The sequence below is a fragment of the Cyanistes caeruleus genome, chromosome 3 (assembly GCF_971803275.1).
Source record: "Cyanistes caeruleus chromosome 3, bCyaCae1.hap1.1, whole genome shotgun sequence".
Lineage (NCBI taxonomy): Eukaryota > Metazoa > Chordata > Aves > Passeriformes > Paridae > Cyanistes > Cyanistes caeruleus.
Window position 1 is genome coordinate 2,758,254 of NC_141703.1, and position 23,272 is coordinate 2,781,525.

Below are 23,272 nucleotides of genomic sequence, written 5' to 3' on the forward strand. Positions count from 1 at the left end.
ACACATCAACACCAGCAAAAAGCAGAAATCAAGAAAAGCCTTACCCAGACCAATTCTGACATTTAGTGACAAATTTAGAGAAATCCAACATTCATTTCAATAAGTCAGACTAGCTGGGGGCAGTGCCAGGGAGCTCCACTCCTAATCCTGAAAGTCAAGCAAGCTCACTTTAAGTTTTGCTTCCAGCAGTGCCAAGTGGAACTGGTTCAGGCACAGGATTTTTCCACTGTCATGGGCTGCCACAGCCTTCCCCACCCCTGCTCATTTGTTTAAAAAGTGCCATTTTCATTTTTCACCACATTTTCCTCACTTAAAAAAACATTTTGTCTGGGGAGGAGAGCACAGCCCTCAGTAACCAAAGGCCCAGTTCACATTCCAGGGCAGATCCAGCAACATTTTAAACTCCTGACACCAATCTTGAATGCAAAAACACGGTGCATATTTTTAGACTAAAGCCTTATGTGTGCTCAGGGTATGTTGCTGAAACGGAAAGAGGCTTTTCCCAGGGACGTGGAGTGGCAGGACAAGGGGGAATGTTCTTAAACTGAAAGTGAGCGGGTTTAGATGGGATATTAGGAAGAAAAGCTTCCCTGTGAGGGTGGGGAGGCCCTGGCACAGGGAGCCCAGACAAGCTGTGGCTGCTGGAAGTGGCCAAGGCCAGGCTGGACATGGCAGGGGGATGGAACAGGATCATCTTTAAGGTCCCTTCCAACCCAAACCATTCTGCGATTCTATGAAATTCTACCAAGCTCTCCCAGCCAAGTTTTCCTATAATCATCGTCTTTGCAAATCTGCACTTAATACATATACAAACATATATATACATATGAATTTGCAGCACCCAGAGCATCCCTCAGCCCATTTCCTATCCCAACAAGCTCCAGCAAGCAGCGAGGACAGGGAACCACACCCGAACTAAAATTTCCCACTAAAGCGACCGCTCGGATGTCGCCTCCTCCTCCCCCCTGGCTGTGACAGCGCCTGGGAATTCCCTCCGCGCGTTCTTTTTCCCAATCCCAAATCCCTGCCCGCCACCAATCCCCAAAATCAAACCCCATCCCCGTTGCTCCGCGGGGCCGGGACGCGCATCCCCCGTTCCCGAGGCAACAGCCGCATCCCCGCGGTTCTACCTGCGCCTCGCCGGTGTAGAACACCTTTCCGCCGATGCGGAGGCAGACGCGCTCCTCGGGCTGCGGCTGCCGGGCGCAGAAGGTGAAGGAGCAGCGGGAGCGGTGCAGTCTCCTCACGGTGCTGCGGACGAGCGCGGCCGAGCGCGGCCCCCAGCGCGCCCACAGGTACAGGTAGCACAGCGTGATCAGCATGGCGGGCGCGCGGCCCCGCCCGCCCCGCCCGCCCCGACCAATCGCAGCGCCGCACGTCACTGAGGGCGGGCGCGTTCTCAGCGCTGATTGGCTGGCGGGGCCCGGCGCGCGAGACGCCCCGCCCCTTTTGCACCGTCGCCTTCTCCCCCCTCCTCCCGTCAGTGTGAGGGGAAGGTGGGGGGCGCTGTGGGCAATGCGCAGTTCTGCGGTGTAAGAAGGAATAAAGAGAGCTCAAAATCGTTAAAAGTAGTTCGTGGCGTTGTCTCTTAGCAGCGAGTTAGTTGTAGACGTGCTCTGGAGGAGGAAGAAGAGGAGGAGCAGGCGGAGTCTTCTCGTCCCCGGCGCCACGACTCGGCTTTTCTGGGAATCGCAGAATGGTTTTGGTTAAACGGGACTTAAAGATCCGCCCCCTGCCATGGGCAGGACACCTTCTACTATTCCAGGGTGTTCCCAGCCCCAATGTCCAGCCTGGCCTTGGGCACTGCCAGGGATCCAGGGGCAGCCCCAGCTGCTCTGGGAAACATTTTACAATGCCTCAGCACCCTCACTTAAATAATTCCTCCTTAACATCCCATCTAACCCTACTTTCTGTCAGTTTGAAGCCATTCCCTGGCTCCTGGCCCTGCAGCCCTTGGCAATTGTCTCTCTGCAGCTTTCCTGGGGCTCCTTCAGGCCCTGCAAGGCCACCCTGAGCTCAGCCCAAAGCTTCTCCTGGCCAGGCTGAACAATGGCAGCTGGGCCAGCCTTTGCTGCCAGCAGAGCTGCTCCATCCCTCTGCTCATCCTGGAGCCTCCTCTGGGCTCTCTCCAGCAGCTCCAGCTGCTCCCTGGGCTGGGCCCCAGGGCTGGGGGTGGTCTCCCTGCAGGTGGGGTCTCACCTGAGCAGGGCACAGGGACAGAATTCCCTCCTCACCTGCTGCTCCCACCAACTGTGATGGAGCCCAGGATAAATCTTCTGCTTCTCCAAATCTCAAACTATCCTGATGGACAACAGGGAAGGATCTCATCTTCCTCAGGAATGACTTCGCATTGCTATTGCTACTTTACCTTTTTCCCGGATTGATGGGGTCCTAAAGGCAGAGCATTCCCTTTTGTATCCCACACAGAACCAGGAGAAGATACCTGTCCCCAGGTCCCATTCCTGAAGCCACCAAAGCCACAAATGGGTGCATTTAATTTCAGCTGGGTGTTGGATTCACCAAATGAGAAAGGGCTGAACGCTGACTGGACCAGAGTGAAGAACAGCCTGGCAAGGAATAAAACTGTTGGATTAACATGTGCCGTGTGTGCTGCAAACACAAATTGCTCCTTCAGAACTCACACCAGACAGCAAGTTACCCTTTAATCCTCCAGTATATCTATGCACAAAAGTTATCAAATACTTTCTGAATTTTATAGGGCAAGTAATCACAACACAGCTCTGGGAAAGAAAGGTGTGCATCAGTCTGATCCTAGCAGATAATCAGTGTGTGAGTGAAAAGAGGACATAGAACAAAGATGCAAAATGCAAGGCTACAAAAAAGAAGCCAACACCTACATTGACAGACACCTGGCAGTTGTTTCCTGAACAGGAAGCCACAACCTTTTTTTATTTTTCTGAACTCAAGGTCTTGTCCTGCACTTGGGAATTTAGTGCAATAGGTATCCTAAAATAACAGTTTTATCCCTATGTGGATGTCTAGCAATAGCATGCTGCCTCTGCAGATAAACAAGGAACAAATTGGCTCTGTCCTCACATTTCAAGTGAAAGGAGGGGAGGAAATGGTTTTAAGTTGTGCCAGGGGATGTTCAGGAAAAGTTTTTTTTCTGTGGAAGAGCGGTCAGGCCTTGGGATGAGCTGCCCAGGGAGGTTTGGGGTCCCTGTCCTTGGGATTGTTTAGTAGGAGTCTGGGTATGGCCCCCAGGGACTGGGTTTGGGGTGGTGCTGCTGGGGCTGGATGATTAATCCTAAAGGGCTCTTCCAGCCCTGAGGATTCTGTGGTTCTGTGATTGTCCAACCTTGAACATCTCCAGGAATGGGATAATATTTCCACAACTCACAGCACAAACAGATTACAGTTTCAGTTGTAAGGCCGAATATTTTCCGTAATTCTTCATCTCAGGCTTCAGAAGCACCAATCTTGTGCTGCTGCCATATCCTGCCCTCCACAGAGAGGAGCAAATCTGCAGTGTTCCTCACCTGGCACCTCACACTGCTCCTCTGTGTGACTTCACCTCGTGCAGGAAGTCCAAACACTTAATCGGGCGCATCAAAAGAAAGAAAACAACCTCCAAAGCAAGCTCTCAACTCTGGAATTCACTTTTCCCTGGGTTAGTTCAACAGCACATGCACTGCTGACCCCGGGGTGTGCACAAAGCTGAGCTGTTTTTGTAACCTTTCCACGGACAGGAACGTGCTTGGCTTCAAATCCTGCACTGCCATCGAATGCAGCCAGCTCCACAATGAGCATTTTTTGATTTTTGAGGTTCCCCTACCCTGGAAAAGTTTATGAGGAAATGAGGAAACTGAATCAAAGTCTCACTATGCAAGGGAATTTAAAGCAGAATAGGCAAAACCAGTCCCTGTTTCAACACAAGCTCCCACTTATGTTGGCATAAAATTAATTTAGAGCTGTAAAGTTGCTGGAGGTTCTTCACTTTCTGTTATAGTGGAACTTGGACTTAATCATGACAAGCTTTGACTAAAAAGTTCAGAATTTTAGATTGGGAAAACATTCTGTTGTCATTATTTTTATTATTAAACCGAAGCCTTGCACGCACCAGGGAATTTACTAAAACAGATTTTCTAAACTAAAATAACCATATCAGTCAGCTCCTCTTTAGAGGAGGGTGGAAGGAAGCCTTGGGAAAAACAGGGAGTAATATCAGCTCTCAAACCTCCCAGCTCTGTGTAACCTTGGAGTAGCTGAGCTTCTGTTTTTGACTTGAAGGGAATATTTTGAGACTGGCCTTGCTGTGCTTTGTGACCAGCTGGTTCCTTCTCCTTCTGCTCCTTAAAAGCTTTTCCAAGGATTTGTCTGGGAGGAGCTTTGTCTGCTATCAGCGTCTGTGGTTTTTGGTTTACTGTCAGATATTATTCAAAACTATAAATGCTGTAGAGGTGTCCAAGTTCCCCAAATATACCGATTTATATTCTTGCAAATGCACTATTGCCTATATGACAAAAACTGCATAAAAGCCATTTCTCACAAAGATAAAAACCTCTTTTAATTAACACAAAATGATTAGCACAGGGGTGAATTTTCTGTAGAAGTTGAATCTGTCAAAGTTTTTTCCAGGTAATGTCAGAGATCTGAACAATTCCCCTGATGTCTTGGAAAACTTTTCTGATTCTGTGCTCTTCACCAAATATCAAAAATTAAACACCTTACATTAAAATCAAGTGTACTGCAAAAAGGAACCTGACTTTAGTTAATGATTTCCACAAAAATGCCAGTTAAAGTTCTGTGGTTTGATTGATTTGTACTTTAATGTAATATTCACATTTTTTTCTCCATGTACCTATATTTAATTACATTGCAGATTCATCACCGAAGTTGTAATTACAATAAATTTGTAATAAATTTGGTCTTACAGGGCTTTATCAAGAGATTTAATTGATAATAACTTTGCATCTTCTGGAGTGTTATATTTCAGCAGTTCAGGCTCTAGTCCTGCACTAACAGCCGTGTTGGCAGAGGAATAAATCAATTATCCTCACATCCAGATCTGATTGCAAGATCACAGGTATCAATTCTTCAATACAAACTTCCCTTTCAACTCTCAAGTAAAATCAAGACTAAATAAAACACAGCTGCTGAAATTAAATATGTGGAGGTCAGACTGTAATTTAGCAAGATATTTAATTACACTTTAGGTCACTTAAGAAGTTTGCCATTTTTCCTCAGGACCTGTGCTGTTATTTAACAAATATTTTAGATTTTTCATATTGTTCACCATGTTCTTTGTTCTATTAATTTTACTGGTTTTGGTACAGAAATGTTCAAAGGGATTGAGACTCTGCAAGTATTTTTTATTTAGAACAGGGCACTGTTTATTTGTTTACAACTTCACAGGTATCACAAGGTATTTAAACATGGGAGGGAGTAGATTTAGTCTGAAGGTGTCCAATTCACACTAAATAATATGGTCAGTAAATAAAACTATTTTTCCTTCTCTGGGAAGAAAGTTCACATTAAAATTTAGATTTTTATTTTTTTTTAAGGATGTGGATGAATTTTCCCAAGACATGCAAAAAGTGCATTTCCAGATTGTATCTAAGAAAGAGCAAATTTTGATTCTACAATAATCATGAGAATTCTGTAAATTCACATTCAGTAAGACAGCACCAGAAAGATAAACTGGATATAAATGGGTGTTGTATCCCGTGGGATTTTCTAACCAAAAATTAACAAAACCGCTTTGTTTCCTTGGAATTGCTGTCCCTGGAACAGCATCCAAGGTGAAAGCCTGTCTTACCTTTGAACTGCTTGGAAAATCCTCTCCTTAAGGACATTTCCCTGCTTTTGCCCTGTTTGTTTTAGGTGAGATCCTTGGGCAGTTCACCCAGAGGAGGGGCTCAGAGCACCCAAATCCATGGAGGGAGCAGCCAGGAGCCACTCCCGGGATTCCCAGCTGCTCCTGCCACGGCTGGGGCAGCACCTGGGCAGGTAAGGCAGGAACAGGGAGGCTTTTCCACCTTGGGAATCTCCAACTGTGAGTATGGGATTGTTCCATTGACTAAAAACCTGAAAACATTTGTCAACTTCAGGAGTAAAGGGAAAAATATATTTCTGAAAGTGTTCCTCGTTATTTTGTTTTGCTGAATCTTCCTCCTTTGAAGTCAGTACTTCAGAACTAAAATTAAGATTGTGATAACCTTATTATTGTCATTTTTATGTTTATTTGAAGGCACTTTTCCATTTCTCCTGCTGGATCTGTTGCAGAGCAACAGAGATGGAAAATCCTGGTGGAAAGAGCATCCAGAGTCGTGGTGACCCCACCAAAAAAAGGCAGCCATGAAACCCAGCACTCCATCTGCTCCCTTGGGCTAATGGGATCAGATTGTCCCCCTTGGATTGATGCTGGAGCTGCTGCCTCAGAAAAATCACCAGGCACACAGGGGATCTGTCAGAGAGGCAGGGAGAGGTAGTTTGGGGGTTTTCTGCAGAAATAAAAAGATTTCAGTGTTATTTAAAGCATCTCGAGTTCTCTCGGAGCTGTGAGATCCCAAAGGGAAAAGAGCCCTTGGCGAAAAATGGGCCAGAGGGTGGCTGGGGTGTGGGGAGAAACCAAATACTGCCAGAAAAATCTGATTTACTAAATGAAAATGCTCTCAGGGATGCACGGGGTGGGATTTTGGGAGGTCTGTGCAGGGCCAGGAGTTGGATTCCATGATCCTGGTGGTCCCTCCCAGCTCAGGATATTCCATGATTCCATTGTATCCTGATTTTCCAGCAGCTCTGCCCTGTGGGGGCCCTGGATGCTCCCAGCAAGGGATGGGGAGGCCATGGAGAACCAACAAATGGTGAGAGCAAATTCCAGGGGAAATAATCCTTGTGGAAAAGCAGGAATTGAACATGGGAAGCCAGGCTTGCTCAGTTCCTCATTTTTTCTTTCAAGCATTTCTTTAGAGTTGGAAAACTTGATTTAAATTAGTGCTCTGTGCATGGTGAGGGTTGAAAGTATCTCTAATTTTTTGTTAGAGATAGAATTATTATAAGCTCTTCTTAATATATCATTAATATATTTAATTTAGTAATAATAATGTAATAATAATTTATATTACTCATATTATATCAAGAGCTGCAGAAACAACTGCTTACTCCACACAACCCTCATTTTATCAGCACTTTATATTTGCTTAATTATGTATATATATAAAAGTATAACCTCAGTTTGAAATCTCCAGGCATAGTCTGGATGTGATATTTTGTATACAGGCAGAGTTTAAGTGAAAATGACTTTTAAAAACATGTTTTCATGTGCACAATTTTATTTCTTGGGTGTTTTGGGAGGGATATTGCTATAAGTAAACCACTGAGGAAATCAACAGAAAACTGAATTTTAAAGTAACTCTTCCTGGCTTTGACATGTGATTTTCAGTTTTACTTGCTTGGGTGGGAAGGCTGAAAGAACAAAAATAGAGATTGAAGCATGATCAACAAAGGTCCTGAGGTTTTATTTTTATGAGAACAGACCCACAGTGATGATGTCAAGAATCCCACTTAGAGGAAAAAGCAAACAAAGCAACATCAGTGTGGGATTCTCCAGCTACCTAAAGAAAATAAGTGAAATCTTCATTTTGAGTCCATTCTAATTAATAAATGTGTCTCTTTCCAGCCAGAATTGGATGGTCAAGTGATAAACTGTGCATCAAAAGGAGCTCTGGGGTTCCAGCATCCAGTGAGGCGAGTTCAATCCTGTCATCTGAGACAGGAAAAGTGACAAAAACAAACAAAAAAAAAAAGGTGAAACTCCTTCCTTCTCATGAGAAGGATCAGTTTGTCCCTGGAAAATCTCATTTTAGTAACAATTTAATTACTCACCAAACTGCACAGATTTTTATCCCTCAGCAAAGATGCCCAGGCTGAACAGAGCCTGAAAAAGATGAAAATAAGAAAAAGTAATTTTAAAAACTCAAATTTTCACCTCACCTAATTTATATATTTACATTTATTGCTCCCTAAGCCCAAATTAATGGGAACAGCTGCTAATGAAGTGGGATTGGTACAGATTTGAGGTTTCTTTAATTTGCTCTTGAGTAAAAGCTGAACTCCAGGTAAAGCTTTTGAAGGTTAGAGGGCTCATAAGGGTTTTCACCAATGTTTGAAGTCTTTAATTAGGGAACTGCTAATTGGGATTTTCCTTTAGAGGAGGAAAATCCATGGAGTATCCCTGTTCTTTACAAGCATTTGTTATAAAACCTGTGGCATCTGAAATTCTGTGTGACCTTAATTAAAGTCAGATTTCACTGGGAATTGGCCAAGGAGAAATGAAGATTTTAATACAAAACATGATTTTAATACAAAACAATGTGGATTTGGAAATAAATAAATCAGTCTACACCTCCACCTGTAGACACAAAATCCACCAAAATCTACCTTTGTACCTCAGGCCACCAACCCCAACCTAACCCTGATATCCTGATCCTAATTCTAGAATTAATTAATTTAAAAATAAGTTATTAAAACTTCAAGCTAGATTGGATGACCAAGTGTTGCACTGTTGAACTTTTTCTCTTAAAATGTGTTTCCTTCTTCTCAGGCTTTATTTGGCCAAATCCAAATCCCAGAAGTTTCTTGCTAACATTGGAGAGAAGGTTCTGGCCAGTTTTCCTGTACAAGCCACAATTCACTTCTACGATGATGATGCTGAGGAAGAGGAGGAAGAAGTGAGCCCTGAGATACCCAGAATCCACTTTAAAAAATGAAGAATTTAAAAAAGAACTGTCAGGAATGGATGGACAAACATCTGACCAAAAAGAAATACAGCAGAGCTCAAAAAGAAACTATTTATAATTCTCTCTCCAACAAAAATGAGTCAAAGCACTGGAAAATGGGAGGAAATCCTTTTGTGTTTTGAGAGACTCTCAAATAAAACCCTGAAGATGAACAAAAGATTTAAATCAGGTTCCTTTCAGGAACACAGATAAAAAACATGGAGAGCATTGTACTGAGTCATTATTTTAAACACTGAAGCCCTGAGAAAGTGAAAATTGCATTGATTATGAGGTTGAATAATGTAAAGTACAGCCCCAAAATAACCCAAAGGCTTGGAAACACACTGAAATTAGGCAAGGAATTATTTCAAATGCAGAGATTGCTGTTCCATGGGATTGATTTATTCTGCTAAAAATGCTGAATGCCCAGCTGGCCCCATCCACTCCCAGTACAACTCACAAGTTCTAAACAACATTTGTGATATTTTCTGGGGTTCTGCCATTCTCTTGTTATCAGATTTTCCCCTCTGTAAACTTTTGCCAGTCAGAAAATAATGTCAGTCTCGATTAAAAACCACAATTTAATTTAATGCCACATTAAAACTTACATTATGTGGCACCTGTTTGCCTTCCCCACAATGTTTTTTATGCTCAGAGAGTTTCTCAACACTTTCCTTGCTACCAGCACCTTTAAATACCTCAAGGATTAACTATTTGTTAATTTTTTTTTTAAATCTTTAATGTGCCTTAATCCAACCAAAACTGCCCCGGTTTCCCCAGAGACAAAGCAAATGCAGAATTGCAGATTTTTGACCTTTCCTGCACCTCTGGTGATTGTGAGATAAGGTTTTCAGAGAGATTTCAGAACCCCTTCAAGTGTGTGGCAGCTCCTCCTCTCAAAGGAGGCAAACAAAGGGAGTGTCACACATTTTAGATCTGGAAAAATTCAGATTCCAAATGAATGAACCTATTAGAATGAAGGATTTTTCTGCAGATCTTCACTTGCCAACTCAACAGAGGATCATTAATTAAATTTACACCAGGAAACATCCTGTTATCTAGGGAATGTTGAATCTGTTGAACTTGAAACCCCAGAGTGACAAAGGAAAATTCAGCTTTTAGATTCATTTCCACATCTCCCCTTCCAAACACATGGCACTAAAACCCAGATAACTTAAGGTATTTCATGAGATAGCCTAAAATAATTCCAGCTTCCTCATGTTATAAGTGAATATTATATTATTGGCTTTTCTCAAATATTATAATGGATGTTGTATGTATAAGGTTAGAAAATTTTGTTGTATTAATACAGTTAATTTTATTTCTGTTATCGATGAAACTTAGAAATAATGGTATAATACATACATATGTTAGGCTATAATATGATATTAAAGCACAAATTACTTTTGTTTATATAACCCAGGGACTGAAAAGACAATCAGAGATCTCCCTGCATTATTAAGATTATTTTGTCCTCCAAGCCCTCCAAGGGAAGGATTTATTGCACCCGGTATAGGAGGATATAAAACCCAGTGGTGCCAAGAAGATGGATCTGTTGGGAAGGGGGCAAGGTAAAAACCAAACAAAGGAACATCAAAAAACTTAAGAAGAATGTCTGAAAATGTATGAGAATTTATGGCTGTGTGCTGTTTTTAAGGGACAATCCTTTGTTAGTAAGGTGAATGCAGAAATACCCAGCCATATCTGTATATTTTATTTTATTTTATCTCCTAATTGTCTTTCTATGAAACTTTCAAATTCTATATAAAAATATGTGAACCTCGTTTTTCACACTTATTATTTAATCTGCAGCAGAAACAAACAGAAAAGCATCCAGGATGATTTCACTGCTCTGTGATGACCCATTGCACACACAGAAAATGCACTGAGCTCCCTTCCCAGCTCATTAATAATTAAGAGAAGCCCCAAATTGAACCAGTGCAGCATCTCTGTCATTCAGCTGCAGGCAACTTTCAGCTCCCACTTCAGATTTTTTACCTCATCCACAATCCCACCCCAAAGTCAGAGTGACCTCAGAACCATCCATCATTTACAGGAAAAAGGTAACAAAGCATCTCCAAAATGAGTTTATGGTGAGTTTAGCACTTCAAAGGCAAGGCTGGAAGCAGATTAAATTCTTGACTCAGGTCTCTGTGCCACAAAACCCTTCCCTTGGGAATTCAACAGCTGCAACACTTCCAGTAAATGCTACTTTCATTTTCCATTTCCTAAAATGATGGAAACAAAAAGCAACTATTTTGTTCCCTGGTACAGGGATGCCTCCACAAAACCTCTACAATTTCAGATTCCTGATGTATGAAAAACCATCATTAAAGCTGATTTTCAAGAAGCCTCGAATTCAGCTTCCAGGAGCTTTTAAGAGAAGCTCTGAAGGATACAAATATCCAAGGGAAGTACATCCTTGCATGCCACTGAAGTGTGTATTTTCTAAATATGATGGATTAAAAGAACTACCACAGGATTTTTTTTTCTCCTAAATTACATTTACATAGGGAGAATGACAAACAGCAGCAGAACTGAGCAAAGGCAATATTCCCAACAGCAGCTTTTTAAGCTCCAGAGACAAAATCCACCCAATTCACTGAAGCATTTCCTATTTAATGTTATTTATTCTGCACTTGCTTCATCTATCAGCTGCTTTTTATCCATAGCACAGCATCCCAACAAAACTGACTTTGGCAACCCCTCTGTAAGGGAACTGGCAGAACAAAATGAAATCCTTCCAAAGCTTTCTCCTCAGAATACAGTTCAGTTCCTGAACAGAGAGATACAAAACCTCCCATTCATCCCAGCTGGGTGAAAGCTGACTGGAAATCCAACAGGAATTGAATCAAACATTTCAGTAACTCAGGCTCAAGTGCCCACAAGAAAGGCGATCAAAATACATTTACACAAGATCAGACAAATGTTTTCTTCCTAAAGCAGAAACATTTCATGATTTCTATCCACAAATGAAACTGAAGTTCCCAGAAACTTGTTGCATTTTTAATTTTTATAGACCCGCTAGCACAGATGTGTCCCAGGATGAACATTTAATATCAATAATAATATTACAGATTTCTATTTTATATCAGAGGGTCTTGCTCCTGTTCTCCCCCTGCCCAACCACAGTGGGTGTTTGAGATGCTCCAGTCGAGCTGACAGAATTCCTTATGCTCCAAGTAATTTTGGAGTGCTCTGGACAATGCTTTAGAGAACATCAATCTGCTTAACTCAAGGGAAATCATGGAATGGTTTGGGTTGGGAGGGACCTTAAAGCTCATCCAGAGGGCAGGGACATCTTCCACTATCCCAGACTTCTCCAAGCCCCAGTGTCCAGCCTGGCCTTGGGCACTGCCAGGGATCCAGGGGCAGCCCCAGCTGCTCTGGGAAAACATTTTCCAGTGCCTCAGCACCCTCACTGTAAGAATTTCTCCTTAACATCCCATCTAACCCTACTTTCTGTCAGTTTGAAGCCATTCCCTGGCTCCTGGCCCTGCAGCCCTTGGCAATTGTCTCTCTGCAGCTTTCCTGGGGCTCCTTCAGGCCCTGCAAGGCCACCCTGAGCTCAGCCCAAAGCTTCTCCTGGCCAGGCTGAACAATGGCAGCTGGGCCAGCCTTTCCTGCCAGCAGAGCTGCTCCATCCCTTGGAGCATCTTCACAGTCCATGTTTTCATCATCCTTCCCTTTTCATGCCAAGATGGAAAGAAGTCACCCAAATTTAACAGGCACAGCCCAATTCCATGGGATCCCAGGCAATGACCTTAGTTATTTGATGGTGACACATTCCCACACAATTCCCTTCCTATCCCCCCTGGGGGGATCCTGCCCCACCAGATGATTTTCACAGCAAGATCTGTAAAATATCATCCATCCCCAACCAGCTCCAAACTGCAGGAGAACCCAAAAAAGTGCATTTAAATGCAAAACTGAAGTTTCACCCCTGCCTTTATTCCAGCAGGGACAGTGCAGTGGATTGAACTCCACCAGCAGTGCCAGCAGTAAGGCAGAAAGGTGAAAATCAGGGCAAATTTAGGGGTTTTTGCCTTTTATTTATTTAGTTTCCCCTCAGACTCTGAGAAGAATGGACACCTGATACCCAAGGATGTTTTGTAAAGAGAGGCACCACCGTTCAATCATGTGAGGGAATTTTTTTTCCTCAATACCTAAGGCAAAATTTATATAAATCTACAGAAAAAAAAAAACAACTCCTCTCCTCTTTGCAGAGCTGTGTATCTTCTTAATCACAGTCACAGGCAAGACTTAAAATACGATTTTTAACCCCCAAACCCCACATTACCTGGTTTTATTTTGCTCCCAGAGGCGATTTCTCAAGAGTCAAACGTGCCCAAGTTGAAGAAAAGGTCACCAGGGCGTCTTTGAAGCAGCAGTGAGAGAAAAGCAAAGATTGAGTTTCATCCCTGCGACTTTTCCTGGAACAAACAGCCCCCCTTGGCCTCCTCACTCTTGGTTCTCCCATAATTGTGGGGTCTACAGAGAAATTAAATTCATCACTGATCCCCCAAGGTTTAAATCCTCCAATTTGTGTTTTCTCAGGGCATTTTCCAGTAGTTTTCCTTGATCCTGAAGGGATTTGGGCATCCCTAAAAAGGGACTGAATTAATCCTTCCATCAAATGATCCCAAACCTGGCCTTCGCTCGTTGTCACCCCGGAATTCCAAATAAAGGGTGGAAAATACACAGGGAAAAAAAAAAATTATAGTCAATACCTCAATGTGTGGAATGGGATTGGAGGAGTGACAAAAGAGTAAACACATCTGTGTGTCTGCTGGGCATAAAATCATGATTTAATGGAAATGATATAATTAATGAAAATAATTAAAATTAATAAAAGGACAGCATCGTGGCAGGGTTGAGAAACAACAGCAAAATAAACCCCAAAACTTCATTAATGAGTTAAATTTTACCACACAAATCAATGCTGCTCTAATTTAGACACAAATTAATTTTTATACAATGCCCCCAGGTGCCAATACACCTAAAATTCACTATTTCCAAATGAAATATTCAAAACCATTTTTTCCTTCAATAAGGAGTTTTAATCCTACCTGGAATACCAAATATGGAGATTTTTCCTTCAAATTAGGCAGAAAACCCTACCAACTACAGATTTATATTTATATTTATATTTATATTTATATTTATATTTATATTTATATTTATATTTATATTTATATTTATATTTATATCAAAGTGATTGGTACCAGGTCTTAAAACTTTTCAGAGCAACTGATGATCATGGTGACAGATTTCAAAAGAATTGGCCTAAGATTTTTCACACAAATCCTCAAAAATTTATTTTCTTTTAATGAAATAATAACATTTTTACCTAAATTCTCTGCTGAAGTTGGTTACAGGCTTCATAAATTATTAATTCTATAATTAAGTATATTAAAGATTAATTATATAATTATATCATTAATATAACTATTCACTGGGCTTAAAGAACATTGAGTCCTGGAGATAACTGCATTTGTGAAACTTGGGAGAAAGAAGATAAACAATAACAACAAAAAAAGTGAAATTCACTGTTTAAAAAACATCTGAACCACTTAAACTTGGGTTTTAACAGCATGGACCTGCCAGTTCCTGAATTTCCAGCTATTTTCTTGAACAGTATTCTTAAAAACAAATTTAAAAAAGTAATTTCAAGACTTGTTTCAGCAAATCTTCACAGCCCACCTTTACTTAATTTTTGGTAACTTGGTAAATCTGATATTTTTTGGGGGTGGGGGATCAATAGATTTGGCTGAATAAAGAATTGTGTGAAGGAAAATGGAGTGTTATACACCTTAACCCAGGAGAAATCTCCCAGAACCACAGGAAAATGATGAACATGGAGAAATCAACCACATTTTTCTAATATTTACAAAGGCAAATAATATATTTACAACACAAACACTTCCAATTAATACTTTAAAAAGATCCCCAAGCGTCTGACTGCACAAAACAAATTTTCTCTCCCTGAATTCCAAGAGAAATAGAATTAAACTCTGTCCAAAAGCTGCTTTTTTTTCCCTCTCAGAGGGGAAGTCCAAGCAGAAGGCTTCAAGTAACAGAACACTTTTAAACCTACTTTTTAAAATTCTTACAGAATAACCAGATAAATTATTGGGGCATAATTCTCACAGCAATTCAGAGTATTAAGGTCCATATTAATAATAATAAAAATAAAATTTAATATTTTTTCATATAAATTTAATTAAAAATTCACGGGTGGGGAAAAAAGCTGAAAGGATTTTTATTTTTATCTTGGAGAGGTTTTAACTGTCCCTCTTTAAGTTTTATTAATTCTCAGTTCACACAGACTTTAGTAACAACTATCTGCTATTGCAGATCCCTTTTTCAGGGAAGAAAAACATCCTGTTGACTTCACTGATGGGAATATCCCTCAGTGCTGGAATTGCCTCCTCTTGGAATTTCTTCTGCTGCTGCTTTTTTGCAAAGTTATCTACAAAAGATAAGGAGAACATTTCATGGCTTCCAGATCCTTTTCTCCCAAAAATATTATATATATATCTAAATATTATATTCAGATTATAATCATATAATGCAACACTACAAATTTAGGTACTTTAAAGGATGCTGAAAACCCCATCAGGACTTCCAAGAACTCAAATATTTAAAGGCTTAAAAGTTGGTGTTTATTCTCTACAGATTTCCAGAATTCTCAGTGAAGGATCAAACTTTTAAATAAGCAGTAAAATTACCTGTGATGGTGTGAGTGGAGTTGAGTGGAGCTGTGCTCATCATGTTAATCCCAAAAAGCAAAATATAACCAATTCCCACAGCCACCAGGAGATAAACTGGCAGAGCAACTGCCCAGTACCTGAGAAAAAAGGATTTAAAATTTTACATTTAGTAACAAATGCTTAATAATGAATGGGTTTTAATGTTTGGTATCGTATCTGTGATGAATTTCCCCAAGAGGAAAAGAAACAACACCTCTGATTATGGATCCTGACTCCACTGGAGCTACTGATAACCAGATAAATTCCTTAAAAAAAGGTGATTATTTTTCAATTATGGCCTAAAGTTTACTGCATTTCCACCAGCAAACTTCCTGAAAGCAAAATGCCAAATTTATCTTAAACATCCCAATATTATTTATTTCATGGCACAACGAAACATTTTCACCACAGCTCCACAAGAAAAAAGCTTCAGAAACATGAAAGCCCTTTAGCATCAGGGAAAAATGGATTTAGTGCAAGGCCATTATTTAAAAAGAAAAAAAGAGTTTTTTTATTTGACTAAAATTAAAGAGTTTAATTGGCTGAACTTACTTTTGAGGCCAGTATGTCAGTCCCAGGGAGAACAGCCAAGTCTCAGGAATGTAAGCCCAGATCAGGTACAAAACTGCACAACAAAATTAAAAATTAAATACAAAATTAAAAATTAATAACAAAATTAAAAAGTCACAGTAAGACTGGCGGTGTTTTAGACTTCCTAAATTATATCTTAACCAAATAAATTTTTACTTTAACCAAAATAACTCTCCCAAAAGATTGCAGAATTTGCCTCTCAGAAATCCTGACCAGAACCTGCTTACACAGGATCAATTTTGTATTTAATAATTAATTTCTGATTTCCTATGCAGACAAGAATTTATTCCGAGTTAAACTACAGGACAATAAAAGAAAAAAAAAAAAAAGAACAACAAAACCACCAAACACCTCAATAAAAAGAAACCAGAGGAATCTGAAGAGTGATAATATTAAAGCAAAATAAAAACCTCATTCTGGTCATTTAACGGGAAGGAAAAACGAGTGGAATTGCAGTGTTTGGGTGGAACTATAATGAAAAATTATTGCGAATTGTTCCTGGCAGAGGAGCTGAACCCACCTGCCCCTCATTTCTCGGTGCCCGGGGGTGTCAGGGACCCTCAGCAGGACCCTGCACCTCCTCCTGTGGGGAAAAAATGTTTCCTACCCTCTGCAACCTGCGATGGATCCCCAGGGAAATGAAGAACCCATCCCAGCAGCAGGGAAAGCCTGATGGATCCCCAAACATTTCCCACTGCTGTTGAACGATTGAGTTAAGTTGATTTTTTCTTTATTTACTATTTTTCGGTATTTGGGTGGGGAAGGCAGCACCTGCGGCTCTCAGTGAACGTGAGGAGAACATTCTGAAGAAGCGATGGAAAAGGGGAAGGCAGCAAAGCAGCGCTGCGGGGTGATGGATCCAGCCCCGGGATACTCACTGAAGCCAAACCACGAGCCCAAAAAAAGCGCAAATCCATAGATTGCCCTTTCTGGCAGCGGGGCCGGAGAGTTCTCCACCATCCTCGGCTCTTCCCCTTTAACTCGGCGGGGAGGGCGGAGAACGGGATCCGAGGGGATCGGAGATTTCCCGGGAAGCTCCTCCCTCCCTCACCCCCCCGCCGGGCTCTGCCCCTTCGCTCTCCAGAGCTGGGACAGCAGGAGGAGGAGGAGGAGGAGGAAGAAGGGGAGGAAGGCTCTCCCTACCCCCGCTCCCGCATCCGTCTCCGCCCCGCCCGCATCCGGCCGCGCGCGCAGGCGCAAGGCCCGCTGATTGGCCGCTGCTCATGACGTCAGAGGGCGGACAGCCAATGGGCGGTGCGTCCGGCGGGCGGGGCACTCTGAGGCGGCGGGAGCGGCGGCGGCGGCGCAGCGGGAGCGGAGCGGTGAGTCCGGGATGAGGGGCTGGATACCGGGATATGGGGATGGATACCGGGATCGATACCGGGATACGGGTGTGAAGGCATGGGGGGAAGGAGCGGTGGCTGCCCCGCCGCCTTTCCCCGCGCCTCTCTCAGCCCGGGAGCTCCGCTCGCTGCCCGGTGTGTGTCCGGCAGCGTGAGGCGCGCCCCGGGCCCGCCCGAGGCGGAGCGCGGTCCCGTGAGTTCTCCGGGCTCAGGGAGCAGCGGCTCGGACAGGGCTGTGACCGACACCTGAGCGGGGAGCCCGGGGCTTTCCGGGACAGCATGGCGGCGGGGGGGAGCTCCGGAGGTGCTGGGACGGGGCGGGGTGTTCGGCATCCCGGGATGCTGCCGTGATCCCGGGATGCTGCCGTGATCCCGGGATGCACTCAGGATCCCGGGGTGCACTCAGGATCCCGGGGTGCACTCAGGATGCCGGGATGCACTCAGGATGCCGGGATGCTGCCGTGATCCCGGGATGCAGTCAGGATCCCGGGATGCTGCCGTGATCCCGGGGTGCACTCAGGATCCCGGGATGCTGCCGTGATCCCGGGGTGCACTCAGGATCCCGGGATGCTGCCGTGATCCCGGGGTGCACTCAGGATGCCGGGATGCACTCAGGATGCCGGGATGCACTCAGGATCCCGGGGTGCTGCTCCTTAACCCGGCAGGGGGAACCTGCCCCAGCTGCCTGTCAGGGGTGAGGCAGCGCCCCGGGACTTGTAGGGCTGCAGGACAGAGTTGGTCGGTGTGAAAAACAAGGTTCACGTATTTTTTTTTTTTATAGAATTTAAAAGTTTAATAGAAAGGCAATTAGGAGATAAAATATACAGATATGGCCGGGTGTCTCTGCATTCACCTTACTAACAAAGGATTGTCCCTTAAAAACAGAACCCCACCACATATCCATAAATTCTCATACATATTCAGACATTCTTCTTAAGTTTTTTGATGTTCCTTTGTTTTTACCTTGCCCCCTTCCCAACAGATCCATCTTCTTGGCACCACTGGGTTTTATATCCTCCTATACCGGGTGCAATAAATCCTTCCCTTGGAGGGCTTGGAGGACAAAATAATCTTAATAATGCAGGGGGGGTCTCTGATTGTCTTTTCAGTCTCTGGGTTATATAAACAAAAGTAATTTGTGCTTTAATATCATGTTATAGCCTAACATATGTATGTATTATACCACTATTTCTAAGTTTCATCGATAACAGAAATAAAATTAACTGTATTAATACAACAAAGTTTTCTAACCTTATCCATACAACATTCTTTATAATATTTGTGAAAAGCCAATAATATAATATAATATTCACTTATAACTTTGTCACAAGCTTTTAGCCAGGTTTTGGATGGCTTTTGTCAGCACTGATTCTCCTTTCACAAACACTCAGCTTCCACAAATCCCAAGCAAAGTGGGATTTGTCGGGGGGATCATTTCAAGTGTTGCCCACCTCCTGTTGTTTGCCTCTTGTCTTCCTCTGGTGTATTTCTCATCTTCCCTTTCTCCCAGGGGGATGTGCCATGGATGAGCCTCTGTTCAAATCCATCCTTGCAGCCTTGGCTCATTCTAGAGGTGATCCAGACGTCTTTGCACTGGTAAGTGGGGTTGGAACTGGATTGGAAACTTTGCAGGATGTTCCAGGTAAGTTTTTACCCGGATCTGGCCCTGGCACAGAGCGTGTGAGGGCACAGCTGTGGCTGCCCTGGATCCCTGGAAGTGTCCAAGGCCAGCTTGGATGGGATTTGGAGCAGCCTGGGACAGTGGAAGGTGTCCCTGCCTGTGGCAGGGGTGCAGTAGGAGGATATTTAAGGTCCCTTCCAACCCAAGTAATTCTGGGATTCTCTGATCAGATCTCCAGAGTCATTTCCAGCATGATTAACTCTGGGTCCAGGTGCCTCACACTGACCATAATTCCAAAATGCCCAGACTGGGGCAGAGCCCAGGTTCCTGTCAGCAGGGCTGGCTGAGGAGGGCAGCTGGGCCAGCTCCTGTCAGCAGAACTTGCCCAGCCTGTTGATCCAGTGGCCATTCCTGAGGTGCTGCAGCTCAGCCTGACACCTTCAGTCCCTGTCACTGCAGGGCAGTCCGCTTTTGGATCCTGGGATTTCAGCTCTTGGATCCTGTGGTTTCAGCTCTGCACACTGACTGCAGCATTGTCCCTTTGTTGTTCTAATCTCTTCCAATTTTATGTGTTTCTCTGTGCCCAGGAAGGCTCTGCTTATTTAATCCCAGAACCCCAGGGTGGTTTGGGTTGGGAGGGACCTTTGAGCTCATCCAGTTCCATGGGCAGGGCCACCTCCCACTGTCCCAGCTGCTCCCAATGTCCAGCCTGGCCTTGGGCACTGCCAGGGATCCAGGGGCAGCCCCAGCTGCTCTGGCAATTCCATCCCAGCCCCTGCCCACCCTGCCAGGGAACAATTCCTGCCCAAGATCCCAAGATCCAGCCCTGCCCTCTGCCACTGGCAGCCATTCCCTGGCTCCTGTGGCTCCAGTTCCTGATGAATTTTCCCTCTCAGTTACTGCTGTGCTTTTTCTGGATAAACTGCAGCACTTTTCTGCTTCCATACTTCAGGAATACTTCACTGTTTCTTTTCCCCTTCTTGCTGTGCTTGAGGAATCTCAGAAATCCCTAATTTCCATATCTGTGCTGCTTGTAGAGCTCATCAGGAGTTACTAATTTATCAGTGTGGCCTTTTGTCCTCCCCAGGCTGGAATTAAAAACACAGATAAATTGAATTTCTCCTTTTTTCAAGCTCAGCCTTTCCAAGGGACTGGTACCAGTAGAGCTGTGATTCCATTCAGAATTTATTTATATCAGTGGAGATTTTTGGGGGTGTTTGCTGCACCCAGAACAAAGCTCTTTAAGAGTTATCAGTTGTCTTTCAAGACAAGCTAATTTTAAATCTCAGATGATGTTTTTTTTCCCCTCCTGGTTATTGTGTGTCCTGGCCTGTTAAATACATGAATTTTATAATTTCTGCAATTCTGTGAAATGATAATGCAGTGTTTCCTGTGATGCAGAGTGTTTATTAAATCACACATTCATGATGTTTGTTAAAATAGCAGACTTCATAGGGATCTGTAAATCAGAATAAATAATTTCTGCTTCAGATTGAGGCACTCAAATGGGGTTTAAACCCCTTAAAAGTAACATGAAATACTAAATCAACTCTTACTTTGCTGCAGATGGTTTTTATTTAAATACACATTCACTGTCAAAATGTACTTATTATTTTTGAATATTTTTTTTAAAACTGTATTGCCTTCTTAAACCTTTACATTTAGTCAGGTACTCTTGAACATAATTTTGCTGCCTGATTTTTGAATTATTAATTCCTAGAATCCTCTTTTATTCTGATTGAAAATATTGTTTCAATGAATAAAGCTTTTCCTGTCCACCTTAACCACCTTAACCTGTGGACATTTTTATAATGGCTATGCAGATAAACATTCTTTATTATCTCAAAACAAAATGATTTCTTTGTTCCTGGCTTGGGTTTCTGTGTTTGCTTTTTGGCTGTGCAGTACAGTAAATGGTAAATATATAAATATATAACATGTAAATAATGTGTTTATCTTCAGAATCATGGAGCCTTTGGACAGACAGTGCCGCATAATCATAAAGCAGGTAGGGAAACTAAACCAATATCCTTCCATTTCTTGGATTTTGGCATTGCTATTTGATTTGATTTTTCCTTCTTTTGCCTGAAAAATTAGTGCATTATTATTTCTGGGCAGAAGCATTGTTATATTCTGTTACCCTGGAACAATTGTCATCTGCTTCTCCTAATATAACTTAAATATTCAGTAATATTTACATAAATGCAAGCAATTAATGCTGGGAGCATGGAGATTCAAGGCTGGTGGTCTAAAGACAATCTCATGTTGAATTTTTAAATTTTTTTAATTATTATTATTACTTTTTTAGGGAAGGCTATGCAGTAATTAATAAGCAGAAATTCCCAGTTGCAGAAAAGCAGGTGGCTCAAATTCAAAACTGTATTTTCTACACAACCCCCTAATTTGTGGGAACAAAGAGATGAACAGGGGTGGAAAGGGAATTTTTGTGTATTTTTATGTATTTATTTTTGTGTATTTTTGTGTATTTTCAGACCCCCAGGTGATGCTGCCCTGCTCTCAGGGTACCTCAAGCCAACCCCAATAAACTGAATTTCCCTTTTCATTTCCTCCAGAGGACTTGAAGCCACCTCAATGACCCAAATTAATTTTGAATTCCCCTCCATCCCTCCCTGTTCCATGTGGATCCTGGGAGGTGCAGGATGCTCTTGGAGAGCCCTGAACCAGGATGGCTTTTGAGAACAAACCCTGATGATTTTGTGCCCTGTTGCCTTGCTTTTATTGTCCAGAATAATTCAGGGATACAGGTGGGAGAGGCTGAATTTTCCCTGGAAAAGAACATTTGAGTCCAGCCTAGTGAGGAGGCTGCATTTATCCATTTTTATCTTAATTTATCCATTCAGACCACAGGAGTGCAAAGCCTTCCAGCAGCTCCCTATCCTTAATTCCACTTAAATCCCCTCTCCCCCTCCCATTTAAAAACCCCCTCAAGCTGCCAGGTGAGTTCAGAGTGTTCAAATCCCCTTATTTTCATTTGTCAGGAGTAGAGGCTGGAAAAAATCCCAGATTTTAATGTTTATTGGCACTTTGGAATGCCTGAATCGTGCCCTGTAATTCCCATTTATGTTTTTTTTCTTTTCCCCCTTGGAGGAGTTGATCCCTGTGAGGTTTGGTGCAGTCAGCCTGTGGAAAAATTAAAGGAATATTGCAACGTGAGCAAAATCAGGTTGTTTTGGTCTGTGCTCTTCACCAGGCGAAGCATTTCCTTTCTAGATGAATTTCGGTGAGTATCCACATTTTCCAAGGGGTTTTCCTCCAAATCTTCCCACTTTTCCTTGTTCCCTGTCAAAATTCCTTGGGTGCTTCCAGTAGGGCTCAAAGTGGTGCAAAAATGTTGGAATTGGTTGAGGTTGTAAGTTCTTGAATCCACAAGAAAAAAAGACAGAAAAAACAAACATATTTATATTTAGACTAAGTTCCTGAAGTTTGGAATCTTTGGGAAGCTGAAGTTTGGGGGGAATTTCAGTGTTTATGTAGATGCTGACGTTTCAAAAGCAGCAAAATATTTTAAAATTATTTTTACTAAGTTATTTTTTACTTAATTATTTTACTTAATTTTTTTACTTAATTATTTTTAATTATTTTATTTAATTATTTTACTTATTTATATTTAATTATATTTAATTATTTTAAAATTATTTTTATTTAATTATTTTTAAATTATTTTAAAATATTTTTATTTAACTTTTTAGAAACATTCTTTCATTTTTTTAAAAAAATTATCTTCTTTTTTTTTTTTTTTTCCCTTCCTCCCCTGAAGGGCTTGGTGTGAATTTTTAAACATTCTCTTCCTTACATTTAATTCCTCTAAATGTTCATAATGAAGACCCTGTAACACCTTGGGATTTGTCTAAATTATAATTTATTCTGTTTTCCAACAGTTCAATGGTCCTGGGCTGGAACATGGAGGCAATCCATGAGTGTGATATTTTGGAAGACCTTGCTGATTTAATAAAAAAAGTTGTTGTAAGTCCTGGATTTTAAATTTCTCTGAATTTTCAAATATATGTTAATTACATGTGTCCCCTAAGTGTTTTGGGATGATATTCTAAATTAGACATTCCCTTTTGCTGAAGACATTATTTGATAATTGAGTTGCAGCTTTCCAGAGAAGAAATTGTGGCCTAGGCTTTATTCCAGTTGGGATAATTCAGGGATTATTTGAAGTCAGCAATAAAGTTGATGGATGAATGAATTAAATAATTT

At 42.1% G+C, this 23,272-nt stretch overlaps 4 protein-coding genes across 12 annotated transcripts in view; 2 read left to right on the forward strand and 2 right to left on the reverse strand.

Annotated features, from left to right (window-relative positions):
* The window catches only part of HLCS (holocarboxylase synthetase), a 113,431-nt gene extending 111,747 nt beyond the window's left edge, over positions 1 to 1,684 (reverse strand). Inside the window, exon 1 of one of the 2 annotated variants that reach the window (XM_023926032.2) lies at positions 1,131 to 1,684. In XM_023926032.2, coding sequence (XP_023781800.2) covers positions 1,131 to 1,322 — 192 coding nt within the window. In that variant the 5' untranslated portion in view covers positions 1,323 to 1,684. Of the gene's footprint in view, positions 1 to 44; positions 112 to 1,130 lie in introns of those variants that run through there. The other variant, XM_023926040.2, reaches the window with a different exon arrangement.
* Positions 1,477 to 8,816, forward strand: RIPPLY3 (ripply transcriptional repressor 3). Of its 2 annotated transcripts, XM_086883961.1 has the most exons (6): positions 1,488 to 2,962; positions 5,845 to 5,970; positions 6,212 to 6,448; positions 6,758 to 6,827; positions 7,643 to 7,710; positions 8,567 to 8,816. In XM_086883961.1, the coding sequence occupies exons 2-6, from the start codon at positions 5,897 to 5,899 to the stop codon at positions 8,730 to 8,732; spliced, it is 615 nt and encodes a 204-aa protein (XP_086740087.1). In that variant the 5' UTR covers positions 1,488 to 2,962; positions 5,845 to 5,896; the 3' UTR covers positions 8,733 to 8,816. The 2 variants fall into 2 exon arrangements, 1 of the variants encoding a protein (XP_086740087.1); XR_015285347.1 differs by lacking the exons at positions 6,212 to 6,448; positions 6,758 to 6,827; positions 7,643 to 7,710; positions 8,567 to 8,816 and adding an exon at positions 3,424 to 3,631 and having other exon boundaries at positions 1,477 to 2,962; positions 5,845 to 6,093.
* On the reverse strand, positions 4,772 to 17,183 carry PIGP (phosphatidylinositol glycan anchor biosynthesis class P). Of its 4 annotated transcripts, none has more exons than XR_015285346.1 (6): positions 16,963 to 17,183; positions 16,046 to 16,118; positions 15,473 to 15,591; positions 13,042 to 13,118; positions 7,849 to 7,900; positions 4,772 to 6,464 (listed from the first exon to the last, which is right to left on the reverse strand). XR_015285346.1 is itself a non-coding variant. In XM_023925997.2 (4 exons), the coding sequence occupies exons 1-4, from the start codon at positions 17,042 to 17,044 to the stop codon at positions 15,083 to 15,085; spliced, it is 405 nt and encodes a 134-aa protein (XP_023781765.2). In that variant the 5' UTR covers positions 17,045 to 17,183; the 3' UTR covers positions 14,617 to 15,082. The 4 variants fall into 4 exon arrangements, 2 of the variants coding, with proteins under 2 accessions (XP_023781765.2, XP_023781775.2); XR_015285345.1 differs by lacking the exon at positions 4,772 to 6,464 and adding an exon at positions 7,461 to 7,729; XM_023925997.2 differs by lacking the exons at positions 4,772 to 6,464; positions 7,849 to 7,900; positions 13,042 to 13,118 and adding an exon at positions 14,617 to 15,213.
* TTC3 (tetratricopeptide repeat domain 3) overlaps positions 17,173 to 23,272 on the forward strand; it is a 46,296-nt gene continuing 40,196 nt past the window's right edge. For all 4 annotated transcript variants that reach the window (XM_086883949.1, XM_086883950.1, XM_086883946.1 and 1 more), the window contains exons 1-5: positions 17,173 to 17,406; positions 18,938 to 19,023; positions 21,011 to 21,056; positions 22,157 to 22,289; positions 22,948 to 23,032. In XM_086883949.1, the coding sequence (XP_086740075.1) occupies positions 18,949 to 19,023; positions 21,011 to 21,056; positions 22,157 to 22,289; positions 22,948 to 23,032 (339 nt within the window). In that variant the 5' untranslated portion in view covers positions 17,173 to 17,406; positions 18,938 to 18,948. The remainder of the gene's footprint in view (positions 17,407 to 18,937; positions 19,024 to 21,010; positions 21,057 to 22,156; positions 22,290 to 22,947; positions 23,033 to 23,272) is intronic.